This window comes from Paramisgurnus dabryanus, chromosome 14, assembly GCF_030506205.2.
Source record: "Paramisgurnus dabryanus chromosome 14, PD_genome_1.1, whole genome shotgun sequence".
NCBI lineage: Eukaryota > Metazoa > Chordata > Actinopteri > Cypriniformes > Cobitidae > Paramisgurnus > Paramisgurnus dabryanus.
The window spans coordinates 18003880-18020606 of NC_133350.1; the positions used below are offsets into that span (position 1 = coordinate 18003880).

Genomic DNA, 16727 nt, shown 5'->3' on the forward strand with positions numbered 1-16727 from the left:
GCATTTTAGCAGTATTAATGTTTGCATTTTAGCATCTTAACTGGATATTTTCTTTCGTGGCTTCACAGCAGCTCATTTTATGGTATAAGGAATGGTATAATCAATTTCGCTGTATAAGTCATCAAGTCATTTCAGCTTTTTTATTTTAAATCTAAGCTATTAATAAATTGTCACATATAAAAAAGCTAAAATGATGACAATTATCATTACTTATTAATTGCATCAGTTTTTTAGTGTACAAGTAAATTTAAGTACATGTTTATTTTTATAGTGTACAAGTAAATTTATTTGTAACTATGTTAGCAATATTTATAATTATACCATTGTGCATCTTCAGTTGTAAATTTCTTTTTTATAGCTGTATGTGGCCAAGTCTGTAAAAACTTAGCTTAAGTTTAATTCATTATTTTTTTATTTACTTATTTTACATAAAATTTCCTCTATATTGTAAAGAACTTTCTGTAAAAAATAACCTTGATATTTTTAATAATGACTAAGTAAAATCATGTCAAAGATTGAAATTAAAGTAAAAATCAACCTTTGATGCTCCTTATATCATTATTAGATTATAAGACATTAACCCAGATTTCACAGACATGTATATAAATATTATCTGTCATTATCTTTATGTAGGTTTTTTGAAATGCAGCAAAATCTCTCTCATTACAAACACACAATTATTTGTAATGCCAATAAAGCTGGTAGTGTTGTCAGTGTATGTGTAGTTTACTGTGTGTGTTATATTTCTCTTCAGAGGATAATTTTGCATTCTGTCTGTTAATGGAGTCAGCTCGCAGGGATGTTGAGGTGCCGTTTCACAGCTCTTGATACCTCTGGGAGAAAACATCTTTCTCTATTTCTCTCCATTCTTCATGCAGCATCTTTTCTGAGATACTTGCCCTGCAACCGCACTCGTCCCTGTTTGACTTTCCTAACTACCATTTATAGGAAGTGTTGGAGCGGCTGGCGCCTCCTAATCGGGAGCTCACTACCTCGCAATTCTCCAAGACTGCCTTCGTACACTTTAGTGGCACCATTTTTCACACAGAGAAACACAAACCATTGGTTTTTACAGCACCAAGTGAGACTGAATTTATATTATGTGAAATAATACTAATCTTACGTTAATGCAAAAAACTACTACTAAGTTTGTTCAAAATATTCACCAGTACATAGTTATGTCCCTTATGTTCTTAAGCAAATTTAAGCTATAAAAATTAATCGCAAGTCCATATTCTGGTGTTTGTGTTTTGTGGCTATGCCCAGCGTCGCTGAAGTCATCAACAGATCCAGACTGTTTATTCACCCATTAGTTGATATGTGCGTTTAATGAGGGACTGCCCAGTGCTGGTCAGCAGAGCAATAAAATCAATGGAAAAACTGAGTTGGTTTGTTGAGAGAGGCAGCAGGTTGGCGAAGCATGGTGCTGGTTGGTCTGGACTGGGGACCGGTTTTAAGGAGGGGGATTGTTTAGTAGGTGACAGGACAGAGGTAGAGGGAGATGGAGCAGAGAAGAAATACGCTCAGACATGCGATGACTCTCTTGTCAGTTCTCATCTCCCTTGCATCGGTCTGGACACGCGTGTAAACGCTCTGTCCTGATCACGCCGATCAAAGCTTGCTGCGTGTGCCTGGCAGGGCAGTGTTGTTTTTATTTTTTGAGGGAGAGTGTTGTTGTGAGGGTTAGGGTTATTTTTGGAAATGAGAGGAGATGAGAGGAATGAGAGGCCGACTAATAGCTCTGCCATGTTAAGCTGGAGGGTCGATGTGCCCAACTATGGAACAGGAGTTTTAAAGCTTGATAATATGCGGGGATTATACCGCTGCAGGCGTGGCAAAGTTCCTCGACCTGTGTTTTAATTCAGCAAGTGTTACTGAGGAGCACGCATACTGTACTGTAGGTCACCAAGACAACTTACCCCGTAGGTAACGCTTGCTTTGGTATGACGTAATGTGCGCTGACCTGTCACTGTCTGCTAGTCCTCTGCCAGTCATTAGACTTTTAGTGACAGCATTTGTGTCCAAACAAATTACCCACATGGAAAAAACATGGTCTGCCACTAAACATAGCGCATTTCCTAAGACCTTGCATGACTTATATATCTAAACATTTCCAGCCAACTTTAAATTAAATTAAAAACAGCTAGTTAAAAACAACATTGCTGCTCACCCGCAGTTTCTCAATTTGCTTATTCAGTTCTTTGGTCAGCAAGTTTCATAATGGTTGACCAGTTTTTTTTACTGCATGGTTTTTTTTGCACTAAAGCCGACCCCGTGTGTATCCATTTGGGACAATGAGGGTGTAAAGGCAGAAGTATAGTCAATACTTCTGCATTTACAGTGCATGTGACGCAATTTTCGTCATCAGAAGACGCGCACGACTGGATTTTTGAAACCCAGCGTATATAGTACGCATTGGTCGCATCCGCGCCTACAGGAAAATGTAGTATGTAGCCAGAAGATACACTGCATTTTGTCGCAATGCGCATGCGGCGAAAGTCTGTGTATACGTACGTAAGGAATAATTGACGACGGGCCGTTGAATTATAAGAAAATAATGCACACCCAAGGTGCAATGCGGCACGACCCGAAGCTAGGTGTGCATTATTTTCAAATAATTCAAAGGACCGGAGTCAATTATTCCTCTTATCCCACAATTACCACAAACATTGCTCTGGTGCCTATTTTTACGACATTTGACAAGTTAGGTGTGCGGTTATCAGAAATTAATGCATACCCATGGAACATTTCTCAGCCAATCAGAATACAGCATTCAACAGACCCATGGTATAAGAGTCATATAAACTATACTTTGCAAGGCTGTGTGTTCGACCATCCACATACGTTAAAAACAAACTACACTCCAAGCTTAAGTGGACAGAGGAGGTCTCTGGCACCTCCCATGTCCACCCTTCTCCTCCATGTGCATGCCATAGGCAGCCTGCAGTTCTCGCAGAGACCCCACGGCAGGGGCGTTAAGAGAGGTGCTGGGAAACTCTCTAATTGGGATCCATCAAAGACAAATATTCTGTCCTTTTCTCTCACACCCATACTCTACATCACTTTTCTATTACAAGCTCCAGTGATCTCTATCAACTCTTGTGACATGCAATGGGCAGAAAATCATGCCAGCTGTGTGTGTGTACTGTATATGAGGCAGTATGGGAGAGATCAGGAAGACAAGAGGGCTACGTTAAATCCCACTTGCTAGTTTCCTACGATGTGTATTACTATGTTGCGAACACGTATATGGGCACTTGAGATAGCTTTGATCTATTACACATTAGGATCCTGATGACTCAATTACCTGAGCCACAATTACAAGGCGTGCACACTAAAACATTGCTGATATATTCATAGCTGTTTACAAGAACAGCACTGTACAATGTGGCAAAACCGATAACCTTCTGGTGCCATGTGCTTTGTTTAGCTTAACTGGTAAAGCATGGTGGTGGTAACACCAAGGTCATTGGATCAAATTACAGGAATGGGCATAAAATGTGACTGATAATGGTAAGATGTATGGCTTGTACGCAAGGTATGTCTGCCAAATGTATATTATGCATCTTTGCTGGAGCGAATAGTAGTCAAAATGGCAGAAATTACATGCAAATTTTATAGTTGCAGCATGAAGGTGTTGGTAAATAAACAAAAACATATATTTTCTTCCAGCACCATGCAGTATTTAAAAAAGAAGTAGTCAGGTGGCTTTAAAAGTTTTGGAGAAATGTTGATTTGGCGAGATTTTTACAGAAATGTTGATTTTGCGTCTATGCCCGCATCTCACCTGTATCTCCAGCTGTTGAACGACCTGCATCTGGACCCTGCACTGGGCTGTGCTGCGATCGTCCAGGGCGTGCTCACTGTTCAGGTGCCTAGGATAGAGACATCAAGAGTTTAAATAATGCAAACATGCGGCGACGGGTCAGCGCATCCTAATACGCGGTCCACAACACGAAATTAATCTACGTGCAAATAAACCTATCCTAGGTGACCCTATCTAAACTCCCACAGGGAGACCTGTAAGCAGATTTGGACCATCTGCCACAAGCCATGTAGCTGACACCTACAAACATGCGCTACGGCTGCAGCTCAGCCTTCTGGGATTGCTTTGGAAGTTTGTGCCGCGTGTGCTAACGTGTTTGCACTACATGCCCAGACCATCACATCCTGACAACATGCACATACATACACAAATACTGAGGTCACTGAGGCAGTAGAGATCTAGTTGCAGCGTCCCGGCCAAGCATGACCTCACATAAACAAACAACTACATCAAAATGCGACGGCGGATAGTTGTTTATTTTTCCATTTGAGATGAGAAACATTTAATAGGACCACAATGGCCCATTCAGAGGAAATCCCTAACAATAGTGGATTTCCATCCGAAAAACACTTTTCACTAGGCGTATAAACTTGATTTCCTCTTGTAAGAAAATTTAAACAATATTAGTACATGAAAGACATAGAAGGACTGTGTCATATGAACTAACGTGACCGAATTGTTTTTTGGAAATGGAGATGCCGAAAATGGTAACATATTGAAACAATCCAGTCCATTTCATTTGCGGTTAACAGTTTTATTTTGTTTACCAACATTTTGTTGAAATCAAAATGACTTCAGCCCCAAACGTCTCTACAAATTAGCTCTCTACGAATGTCCTAATGTCTCGGCTATTCAGTTGAAACGCAGCTGGAGTGGGATATTATTTTGGAAACGGTTTTGTTTTTTGTCAGAAAGCTAAGTGCCGCAGGCCATGAACCCTGAGTGGGAGTCGAAAAAAAACACCTGGATGTGACATCATTTGTTTTACTCATCAAGCGCTGCTTCAAATGGGTGATTCTGCCCTGAGTTATTCAAGTCATGTTTTGTTTTTTAAGCAAACTGTAACTCCCCAAAACAAAACAAAACAGATGATCCAGGGATGAGAATCAAAAGGGTAAGCGATACCAAGACGGGAAAAAGGGAATGAGAGGAGCTGATGAGAGAACGTAGGAAATTTGTATGTTTAAATGTTGAATATTTGTATTAATATGTCAATTTATATATTTAGTCATGTGTAAAGTGGAATAATGTACAGTCAGCTGGTTATAATTGCAAAAATAAACCATTCAGGGTGGTACAAGACCCCGATCAGCCCGTTGAGGCTTTTCTAACCATGCTTATACAAACATCTCTGTATCCAAATGATGATGTCATAAAGATGTCATGCACCCTTACAGGTGTGTAAGAAACCCCTCCCTCCTCTCCAAACCCCACACCTGGTGGGATATAATAACTCAGGGGTCATAAAAGAGTCTTATGTGATATAAGCGGGGGAGAAAGGGGTAAGTAACAACAACATGATTGGGCCACAATGCTCACTTATTCGGAGCAGCTGAACTCATCACAGCTGTAAGCCTCATAAAGCAAATACTTCCCGAGGTTAGGTGGATTAAGGGTTATTTCATATTAAGGGGAAATCCAAGCTTAAAATGCAAAACACATCATCTTTCTTCTTCCTTCCAAAGGTGAATCAATCCTGCCCTGATCTACAAATTATTAGCACGCCCCACATATCTTAAGTCCATCTTATCCCAGAGACTTATCCATCAGGGAATTTCTGCGTGTTTTAACAGTATCCTCATTTGCTGGGGTGAAACACTGGGTTAAGTCCTCCGCACTGCAGGAGACCAACATATAGAAGTGAATAAAAGCCTTGCAACACACACTTATCCACGTTACATCTCAACACGCTTGGTCTCCACGACATGACTGCCAAGCATGACCGGTACGACTGAAGCAAAATTGGGGTGCACGTTCTTTCTCCATGAGAAATTAAACAAAAACAATGATGTCACCCGCTCGCCTAATCCCGGCGTAGATAGACATTTTTTCCCCGCAAGCGCATGATGATAATAACAAAAACATGATCTCATCTTTCTGTCCCTACACCCCCAGTCCCTCTCATTCTGAATAAAGGAACAGACCACAAGTTTTACAGATCATAATAAACAGTAGCAGGGTTTTTTTTCCGAGAGACTCGACAATGAGGCAGTGTTTACTCCCCGCACCCCGACAGGGATTTGAGGAGCATTTACAACGGTCGGTAAAAAAAAAGAGTCATCAACTGGCCCCGACAAAGGGCTTGAGTATTCTAACACATGTCGTCTTGGCATGCCGGAAAAAAATTGAACATCATTAAAGAGCTAAGGGCGAGGGAGGGTGTGTGACACAGAAAGAGAGAGAGTGAGTGAGAGAGAGAGCGATTAAATAAGCGTTTTATCATTTTTACACTACTTTTAAAAAAAGAAAGACATAAAGAGAGAGGATGTGGTCAAATGTAACCCAGTCTGTGAAATCTAAAAAAATATTTTTTTTGTGATTTACTGTTTTCTGGATAAAATCATCCTTTATAATGTAGTGAACATTCAGTGAAAATATAATCTTGATATCTTTAATACTGACTGAGTCAGTGATTGAAATCAAAGTGAAATCAAACTTTAATGCTCCTAATCTCACAATTAGATTATTTAGTCTGGATTTCAGAGACAGGGACACAAAATTATTATCTTTTTATCAAATATATATTAAACCATGTTGGTATGCACAGAGCTGGGTAGTAACGGATTACATGTAATCTGGATTACGTAATCAGATTCCAAAAATCAAGTACTTGTAATTAGATTAAACTACATTTTAAAATACTCGTTATCAGACTACTGTTACTTTTTTATGGATTACATGATTACATTCACAATATGACAGTAAGATGTTAACAATTTAGTAAATCATAATAAATTTACATATTGATTTTATAAGTTCATAATTGTTTGAGTTTTCCTGGGGGAGAGGGGAAGGGGTGTGGAATCGCAAAGGAGAGAAGCAACGACTATAGACATTATATACGTAGACGCCTCATGGTGTACTGGAACGTCATCCAGCATTGCCGCCATATTTGTTGGGTCTCACGGTTACAATAATCTGTCCAGTACTGATACCAGATGGGATTACTTTTCTCAAGTAAGACTGAACAATAATTTTGGTTATTTTACCACTTATAATATTATGTCATCGTAACTAACGTTACTTACGTGTACCAAACCATTTAAAAATACGGTAAAAATTCGGGGAGTTATGATTATTGTAGTTGGGGATACACCTTACTCAGTAGAAATACATTCAGGCGGGACACTGGGGACCCATTCATGATGGCAGCCGCGCGAAAACGTCAGCTCCAATAGGCAGCGTCAGTCTATGAGACGTATATAATATCTATAGCAACAACTAGGGATGTTCACATTGACCGTTTAACCGTTAACCGAAGGTAAGAATTTATGACCGATTAACATTATCAGTTAAAATAAAAAAATATTTGTTAATACATGGTGCGTGTCGTCATGAGCCGACAGACATTTCGCCACTTTTCTATCTTTAATTTGTGAATGTCCTGTAAATGACACAAATTATTGCTGCCCTGACGGTCTGATAAAGTAATCATTTGTATGAGAAATCATTTGTATGCGTGTTTGGAAGCTGAACAGAGATGCGCGCATGTCCGTGCAAGATGACGCGGTCCGTCTCGCGCACATCCGGACAGACGTTCGCTGATGGCCTCTGACCCTGACCATACCCATCTCTCTTTTTGCACAAACGGAGAAAGACGACGCAAAAGCAAAACTTTCTGCTTTAGAAATGACCACTGTGGTAGATGAAAAAGAAACAATCTGCCCTTTTAGGATATTAATCCTCTGGACTGATCGCGTGCTTTTTAATAAGGTAATGTTGCGTGAATATCTGATAATGTATGAATCCTGGTTCTGTTGTTGATCTGTCGCTGCTGTTTGCACGTTCAAATTAAATGTTTTGTTTTTACTAGTTCACAGACAACCATCAACTGTATTTTTCCTCAATGACAACTTCATATTAAAATCTTATAAGTTAACGGTTAATGTTCGGTTTAGAAGCTACGGTTGTCAGTCGGGGAAATTAACTGATATGAGCATCCCTAGCAACAATGAGACAAATGGCAAAATGGAGCAGCACTCAGCGTTTGATCACTGTCTGGATGTATAGACACCATTTCATTTTTTAGAGAAACTTGTAGTTTACTTTTATTATTAGTTTTATTTGTGAGGTGAAATTTCAGATCTAGCAAGGTTGTTGCAGTGAATTTCGTGAAATTCAATATGTTTTTTGCAAAGTTGCTGTTTTTGTTTTTATTTACTCTTGTTTGTGAAAAATATTTGAATATATTTTTTCCTCTTTATATATTTGAAATCAAACTAGATTTGTCAAAAGTAATCTAAATGTAATCCATAAATAGTCTGATTACGTTACCAACAATGTGTAATCTAAGAGATTATATTACTAAATACTAATTTTGTTATGTAATCAGTAACTGATTACAATACATAAGTAATCTACCCAGCTCTGTGTATGCAATAGCTGTTTCTGTAAAGATTTTGTGTGGGCTTTACTTCCTACTATGTGACCAGTTGGGCTATAAAATAAGAACAGAAGGAGAGCGAACAGCACGAGTTGACCATCTCTTCTCTTCCTGTCTGTAGTGATGACTAAACTGTGTTCTTACTAGGCCATTGTGCACGATACTGACTGCAATATCTGTCATTCCACCATCCCGATCCCTTCTTATCTCTTACCCCCCTCCACTCTTCTCCGCTTGCCCTGAGGCTATGTGAAACGAGACACCGTGCAACCAAACAACAGCTTTTCTCTTAAAACTTTCCCAGACTCTCCCACTCTTTGATGTGTGTGTCAGCGGCCATCATACGCGCCTTCCCGCTCCCGCCCGCGTGCACCGAGCGTGCTCCCCACTCCGTCGCCAGGGACGACCGGAGGAAATTTACATACACATCTTTCCGGCCTGTCAATACAAAGGACCCCCTGAGGAAACGCAGGCTTGGAATCAGTAGATGATCTAACACAAATATGTGACGGTCACGGTAACCCTGACAAGCTACACATTCGCTGACGGCATACACACTTTATGTATACTTTAGTAAATATGATCAACATTTAATCCTCCATTTTTTTTATCGAACTTGCTACAATGCTTTGTTGGATATCTCTTTCTTTCTGGAATAAATACAGTGTCTTACATCAGACAATAATTCTTAAGAGACAACATAATTAAGTTCCCTACCTTTCAATAGAGTCTATGATGCTTTAAAACGCTGCCTACGGAGGGTTTAAAACAGAGCAAATGTGTTGCAAGCCCGCTGGGTTGGCGGCAGTACCAACACTGCGTCTCGCCCCCCTGTGACAGCCCAACATGTCAGGACTTTCCACTCTGAAGTCTCATTATTTTAACACACAGAGACAATGGGACTGTTTACATCGTCTTCCCTGTCTGATCTCTTCCTCTCTTTATCTCCTCTCACCCTCCCAGCATCCCTAAAGACCACAAACTGGCAAACACGTGCAAAAGAAGAGATGGCGAGAAGAAAGAAGGCTGGGGAAAGAGGGAGAGTGGAGATAGAGGAAGGGAGGGAGACACTTTTTGATGTCTTTGCTTGTATCCAAGAAACAAAGGCTTCTAATTGTAAATGAGCTAATTAAGTAAACTACTAATGAAGCGTGAAAACAATTTGCTTTAGCCAGCAGTGGTGTGCTGAGGGATGGAGAGAGGGAATTGTGGGACTAATCGGCATCTGACAGCGCTGAAGAGTTACCTGACCAGATATACACTTACTATTGGGACAGGTCAAAAGGAAAAGAATGAACATGTGTCGCTATGGTTACTCATAAGTTATATGTGACCTACAGTAGTAACCTTTAAAGAAAGGCCATTTTGGACATTTTATAATGTTTGGACAATGTTACTATATGAATTTAGAAATATCCACACTTTTACATTTTTTAGGGGGCTTTTGTAATTTTGATGTGTTAATGGCTTTTTACCACCAATGAGACTTTACCCCGATTTCACTGCCGACACAGAAATCTATGATATATTTAAAGGGATAGTTCACCCAATGAGAAAATAATGTCATTAATAACTCACCCTCATGTCGTTCCAAACTCGTAAGACCTCCGTTCATCTTCGGAACACAGTTTAAGATGTTTTATATTTAGTCTGAGAGCTTTCTGACCCTCCATTGAAAATCTATGTACGGTTTACTGTCCATGTCCAGAAAGGTAATAAAAACTTCATCAAAGTTGTCCATGTGACATCAGTGGGTCAGTTAGAATGTGTTGAAGCATCGAAAATACATTTTGGTCCAAAAATAACAAAAATGATGACTTTATTTAGCATTGTCTTCTCTACCGCGTCTGTTGTGAAGCGCATGCGTGAGACTAAAGTCACGTGGCTGCAGTGACGCGGATGACGTGTTATCCTCAGACATGTTTGCAAAGTTATTTTTTTCAAACTTACAAAGTGCGTCTCCCTCACACTGTAAACGAAGCCCGGGCACAAAAAAAAAACAGCTGGGGCACACCAGATAACACGTCAGTCGCGTCATACATCATCTGCGTCACTGCAGTCACGTGACTTTAGTCTCAAGACAATGCTGAATAAAATCATAATTTTTGTTATTTTTGGACCAAAATGTATTTTCAATGCTTCAATACATTCTAACTGACTCACTGCTCTCACATGGACTACTGTGATGATGTTTTTATTACCTTTCTGGACATGGACAGTACATAGATTTTCAAAGGAGGGTCAACAAGCTCTCTGACTAAATATTAAACATCTTAAACTGTGTTTTGAAGATGAACGGAGGTCTTACGAGTTTGGAACAACATTAGGGTGAGTCATTAATGACACTATTTTCATTTTTGGGTGAACTATCCCTTTAAAACTGTACACACACACTTTTCATCAAGTTTCTGTATTGGATGGCTTTCCCGAAAAAACTTGAGTGTGTGTACACGCAACAAGTCGCTGGCTGCAGTTCACTCAACAACCACTGGTGTCGCTAATAACAACAGTTGCTGATTTCTAAACAAAGCATCTAAATAAAGTGCATATTTAAAAAAAAAATATATACTACTTGTGAAAAGGTTTAAAAAGTAAATATATAAAGACCCTAGTCTTGAGAAATAATATTTTAGGGGTTTTTACATAGACAGCAATTATATGACACTTGTAGGACTATAGAGGGCAGTCTGGTTTACTACAACTTTGTTCTCTGACCAAAATACCTGTCTATCACGATTAGCCTTCTTTTTTCATACACGTGCAGTCCCACAGCGCTGGAAAATGTCTCACGCTCTTTTCGGCAATAACCTTGCCCCCCACCTCCCTGTGGAATTCACTGGTCTCCTGTCTGTTCAAACATCACACCTGAACCCATCTGTCAGCCACCGGCTCTCTTATTGCCTGCTCTCTCTCTCACTTCAGCACAAGGGAAGGTCTTTACTTAGCAAGCGTCCTGCATGCTCATCAAAAAAAGGATGAATGCACCTTGACAGAAGGAAAATCTAACAGACAGAGGCTTGTTTGTGGGACACAGCAGGCAATGATGAACGCTTTGTTGCCGAGGGAGGTTTGGGGTTGACACGTGTAACAGGGTTGATGTAATTGCATCAGGTGAAGTGGATGTGACGGACAGCTGTCACTTACTTGATGAACTGGCCCATGTCCTCGCAGAGCGCCTCGCAGCCGGGCCACTTGCACTCGCCGTGTCCGTAGAGCGGGTGCGAGGCCGTGTGTTCCTCATGGGTCGAGCTGGCAGAGAGAAATGGTTGGTTAGTTTTATAAATTATTATTTCACACCAAACCAATAACACATTCATTTTGGTGTGTCGTGAAGCACTAATCGGTGATACGGTGAGAACATTTCTGAAGGCAAACAATAAGGACAGCCAACCACATATTGCACCTTAAATCTTTAGACACCTGTTGCTTAATCAAATCAACATTCAGTTGGATAGCTTATTGAAGCTTTTAGTTAGTAAAGATCTCACACATGCAACCAATACAAAGCAATGAAGCAATGGAAAAAGACATTCTAGTCTCAAGTGCTCCCAGTTTGAGAAAGCCGATAGCGTTGAGTCGGTTCTGTGAGCCCCCCTTCAGGACGCTCTGTACAAATGCAGTTTAAGTGAATCTGGTTAATGTAAAAATGACAGCTCTTCTATAACCTGACTGACAGGCTTCTAATAAGAGCATCTCGTTCTTCATCACAGGTTCGAATGTCCTCGGACGCAGCCAGGATCAACACGCTGCCGTTTAATTGCAGAGATGTTTTCCGGTAACGTCTCCATGCGCCTCTCTCGGCGGGAGAATGTATAAGGTGGCTAAAGACGTGCTGACAGGGCCCGCTGACGGGGCCCGGGGATAAACTCTTAGCTCTTGTTTAGTTTGAGATACAGCCACTGTATGTGCTCCGTGGCCCGAGCAGTCTGGAGCGGGTCTCCCTGGCCCGGCTTCTGTTGAGACCCATAACAGATCAGGCCTCGAACCCCTGCCAGCATCTATATCATCCAGCTATTTTTCATTTCGGCCTGGCTAACCCCCACTGCTTGCATGTAGAAGGGCAGGGACCGCAGAATCCTTCGTCATGCGTCTGACGGCTGCTAAGCATGGGCAGGGGGTTGGGGGGAGGTGCTGCCTGTAGTGGTTGAAGGTCTGGGGAACTCTTCCCAAATCCACATCAGAGCGCTGCTTAATATAAAGCAGCTTGCTCACAGATGAGGGCCTCCCGACGTGGAGCGCACACGCGCTCCCTCCTCCTCCTCCTCATCAGATGTGCTGGCAGTGGCCGGCCAATGCAATTCAGAAGCTGCTCAGCCTCTAGACATTACAAACTACTGGCAACCACACTGTCCACATGTGCCATGCATTAGCCTCACCACACAGTTTTTCTTCCCTTCGGAGTTGTGCGCGCGCGTGTGTGTGTCTGTTTGTGTGTAAATGTGTTAGGCCAAGACAGGGAGAACAGTGTTAAATGCAAACATGATAGAGGGAGCACTTTTCCTATCGTTTGTTACTCGACAGATTTGTGTTTTTTGGAGCCAGACAAAAATGAGCGTGTTTGTATAATAATACAGTTTGGGTCACCTGTAAGATGAAACATAAAACTAAACATACTGGTTCAAGGAGAAACATCTCAATGACCTCAATAAACATAGTAACACCTGAATTAACCAATGGTTCCCAGAAATACAAACATACTAAATTATGTCTAAGTAAAAGCATCCCTGTGATGGTCAGGATTTGTGGAAAGTCCCTATCATGGTAGACAAACATGACGTATACATGTGTGTATGATTACTCACTGGGAGCTCTGGAGGGGAGCGCTTTTGGAGTATGGCGTGAGATGATCATCACTGGACTCCTTGGTGAAGGACGAGATCCACTCAAAGAGTCTTGCTCTAAAAATGAAAAAAAAAAAAAAAATGAAAAAAAAAATTAAGAATTACCGTAATTCCCTGGGTCTCTCTCTCTCAGCTACACCATCACAGTGGACTTTCACCCACTCGACACACACACACTTATGTTAAAATGACACAAATGTGTCAGTCCTGCTGTTGACACACAATGTCCTGTTAAAATTGCACAAGCACAAAATATCAAATTATTATTAGTATCTGACATTACAGACTTTAAAACATTTCATTAAATATTTTACTGACCAGTGCAAATATTAACTTGCATTTGACTCTTGGTGAGACTTAATTTTGAATTGGTTGCAACATTTTTATGCATTTTGCATCATGCATTTTGGCACACAAAATGACTTGCAGTGCATTCAAGTTGTACATTTTTTATCAGTATTTCTGCTGCTATGCAACGCCTTGACGTAAGAACACAATGTTCGCAATATTTTCACATGAAATGGCAAGGAAGCATTCAAAACTCAAGCCAGGTAGCAGGTGTGCTGTGAAGTTTGCTTGTATGTGTGTGTATTTGAGTGCTCACCTGTCTCTCTTTGGAGTGTGCACAGAGTTCTGTCCATTTGGCAAAGGATGATGGGGGATCTGAGGTGAGACCTTGGAGGCCGAGTATGAGGTAGAATTGGAGCTGTTGGTGGTCAGATCGAGGCCCTCATGTTTCATGACCTCCTCTGTGCTCTGAATGCCTGCCACGTCCTTCCACAACTGCTGCAGGTCAGTGGGACACATGGCTGAGAAAGAAAGAAAGAGAGAGATTTTCAGTGCATTTACTGTATGCATTTTTAAAGAACAATAAAGAGAAAAAGCCAGTTAAACGTATTGCATTATGCATTAAACCTCAGAAAGAGCAAGAGATTAATTTTTTGTGCGAAAAGCTTTGTGAGCTGTCTGCATTAAATCCTTAAACTCCATTCAAACACAAAAGGTGCTTTAAAAAGCCATGTGTCAACAACAGGCTTCATACAATATGATGAACCAGAGGTTTGTTTATAAAGTTGTTTATTAGTGTTCCTTATATCTGTTACGATGAATAGGGTAAGCCCTGCGTTGACTGATGAGAGCTCCTTAGGAAAGCATCCAAACCTGCGTCTCTCCTTATCACACCTCCAAAGCCCCCACCCTCCCGCCCCATCCTGAACCAAAGCCAGCTGGCAGCGCATGGGCCCCAGAGATCTCAATCTCTGGTGGTGCCCTGACATTAACGTGGCAAGCCATAAAACACCAGGCACACTCTGTGCCACACTTGACTACAGGAGGGGGGCAAGCCACTGTTAAGTTCACAGGAGAATAAAAATGTAGGGGTGCCAACCAAATCAAATAGAAGCAAATGGCTAATTTCAGCATGTTTTTGTTATCTTTCAACATCTATGCAATTCCCCCCGGTTACCTCCATTTGTAATTATCATCGTCCCGAGCAACGCTGTTGCAACCTCTGTCACCAGGCGAATTAATCTTGGCGAGATGCTCTCCTGGCATATTTCCCCTCAAACTTGCTGAATTCGGGATTGCTTTTTTCCTTCTTGTCTATTCGTTTGGAAAAGAGGAGGGGGTCTGGGGTTGGGAGGGTGTTAAAGACGAGAGGGAGAAGGGGGCCAGCTGGTTCCCCACCCGAGTATGTCTAGTGCACGCTGTTCCTAAAAGCCACAGCGTGCTACACTATCTCACACGGCAAAGTCTTAATAGCAATCTAAATATTATGTCTGGTCCGCCAGCATTCTTGTCCCAGACCCCGCCAAAACAAAACTCCTTGTCTGGCCTGGGTTCTCTACAGCCACCTCCCTCGCTTTCCAGCAGGCCGAGGGCCAGAGACATGATGTATGGCCACACTTGCTGCTACAGGCTGTTGTTCACTACTCACACACAACCTGACAAAGCACCACACAGGGCCAGCGATGTATCTTGACCCTGCAAATAACTGAGAAAATCCGGTAGCGTGGCGCTGTTGTCGTGGATTAGAGAGGGGCGAGTTGCAGGATTTTACTTAGCCAGACGACAGGAAGTGGAAGGAAGGACGCAGGGTGGAGATGGAGCGGTTTACCTACAGTGAAGTGTTTTTGTTTCTCGCTTTCTTCCAAACACACACATACACACACATACGAGGGCAGGTGAGGCGTTTTCCCTTGTGGTCGGCCACACACTCTCTCTTTCCCTCTCATACACGCACTTCATACAGAAAACACTGTAGTGAGCAATAGAGCCAAACCTATGGCAGTCTATGAAAATGTTTAAGCTGATGTGCGCTAAAATCCTTTCACAGCTTAATGTCCAGATGTGCACTATAAATAAGCCATTCTTAGGTTGATTTCCACAGAAAGTATAAACAGTGTGGCTCTTTCAACATTGCTCTGTTTGTTTGAGTGGCCCGACATAGCAACATGAACACAGCCAATGGTGTGAATCTGTTTGTATGACCAATTGTTTAATCATTAGTTTGTGGCATGTAGATCCAAATTTATAGTGCTGTTTATAAGAGACCATTAAATCTTCTTGTTTCTCAATAAAGTTCATATCTGACCCTCCTCTAGCTCCATGCACTACATAGATAAGACCTGAAATAAACCAAATTTTGGTTCGGTCATTACAAAGCAGTAAGCTGAGCCCGACAGCTTTCAAACACACCCTTTGGACAGGAATACATTTTACTGCAAATGTTAAGTATGACTATAACAAAATGAACAAGCAGTCAATGCAATGAACTCAGTACTGAGTCACTCGAGGTCGTAACTCTAGCCTTTCCGAGAGAACGACTCGACACGCCAAACAAACACGAAAACAACAACAACGGTTGGCGCCACCCATGGATCAGAGAACAAATCCTTTTCAGCGTCAGCTACGGCCAAGCATGACTACCCAGAAGAATGCACATGGTTGGCTGGTCACTCATAATGGAGGGCTTCTCTTCAGAGAGGGATTGTGGGGAAATTCCGTGATTCCGTTTCGTCGCAGAATTTGCAGAAGGGATTCCAAGAGTCCAGAGTTTATTGTTCTTCAGATCCCTTGAAACAATGACATAAGCAACGGGGGCGGGGAGAGTGGGGCGCCAAAAAGATGCCAAAGCCAAAAGTTTACAGCTGTCGCGAAAAATTATTTTCATCAACCCTGCGACCTTCCTCTGCGTCCCCCACCTTTCTTTCTTTCTTTCTTTGCTTTTTCCACCAGACTACTTTTCCTAAAAGCAGTCATGTATGTGTGCGTGTGTTTGTGTGCGTGTATGTGTGTGGTAGGCCCACTCAGGATGCTGGATGACAAGGTCTATGTTTTCTTAAGACTGAAATAATCAGAAACGTCGAGTGCAATGGACGAAAATGAGAGTCATGCGCTCTAATAAAAGACCTGGATGATATTGGAAGGCATATCGGCAAGAGTGGTAAAGATCCCG

The 16727-nt window shown here is 41.6% G+C and overlaps 1 protein-coding gene across 3 annotated transcripts in view; it reads right to left on the reverse strand.

Annotated features, from left to right (window-relative positions):
- Positions 1-16727, reverse strand: part of foxp4 (forkhead box P4) — a 128025-nt gene that overhangs the window by 17192 nt on the left and 94106 nt on the right. For all 3 annotated transcript variants that reach the window (XM_065241419.2, XM_065241418.2, XM_065241417.2), the window contains exons 7-10: positions 13875-14079; positions 13232-13327; positions 11574-11678; positions 3788-3875 (exon numbers count right to left, since the gene is read on the reverse strand). In XM_065241419.2, coding sequence (XP_065097491.1) covers positions 3788-3875; positions 11574-11678; positions 13232-13327; positions 13875-14079 — 494 coding nt within the window. The remainder of the gene's footprint in view (positions 1-3787; positions 3876-11573; positions 11679-13231; positions 13328-13874; positions 14080-16727) is intronic.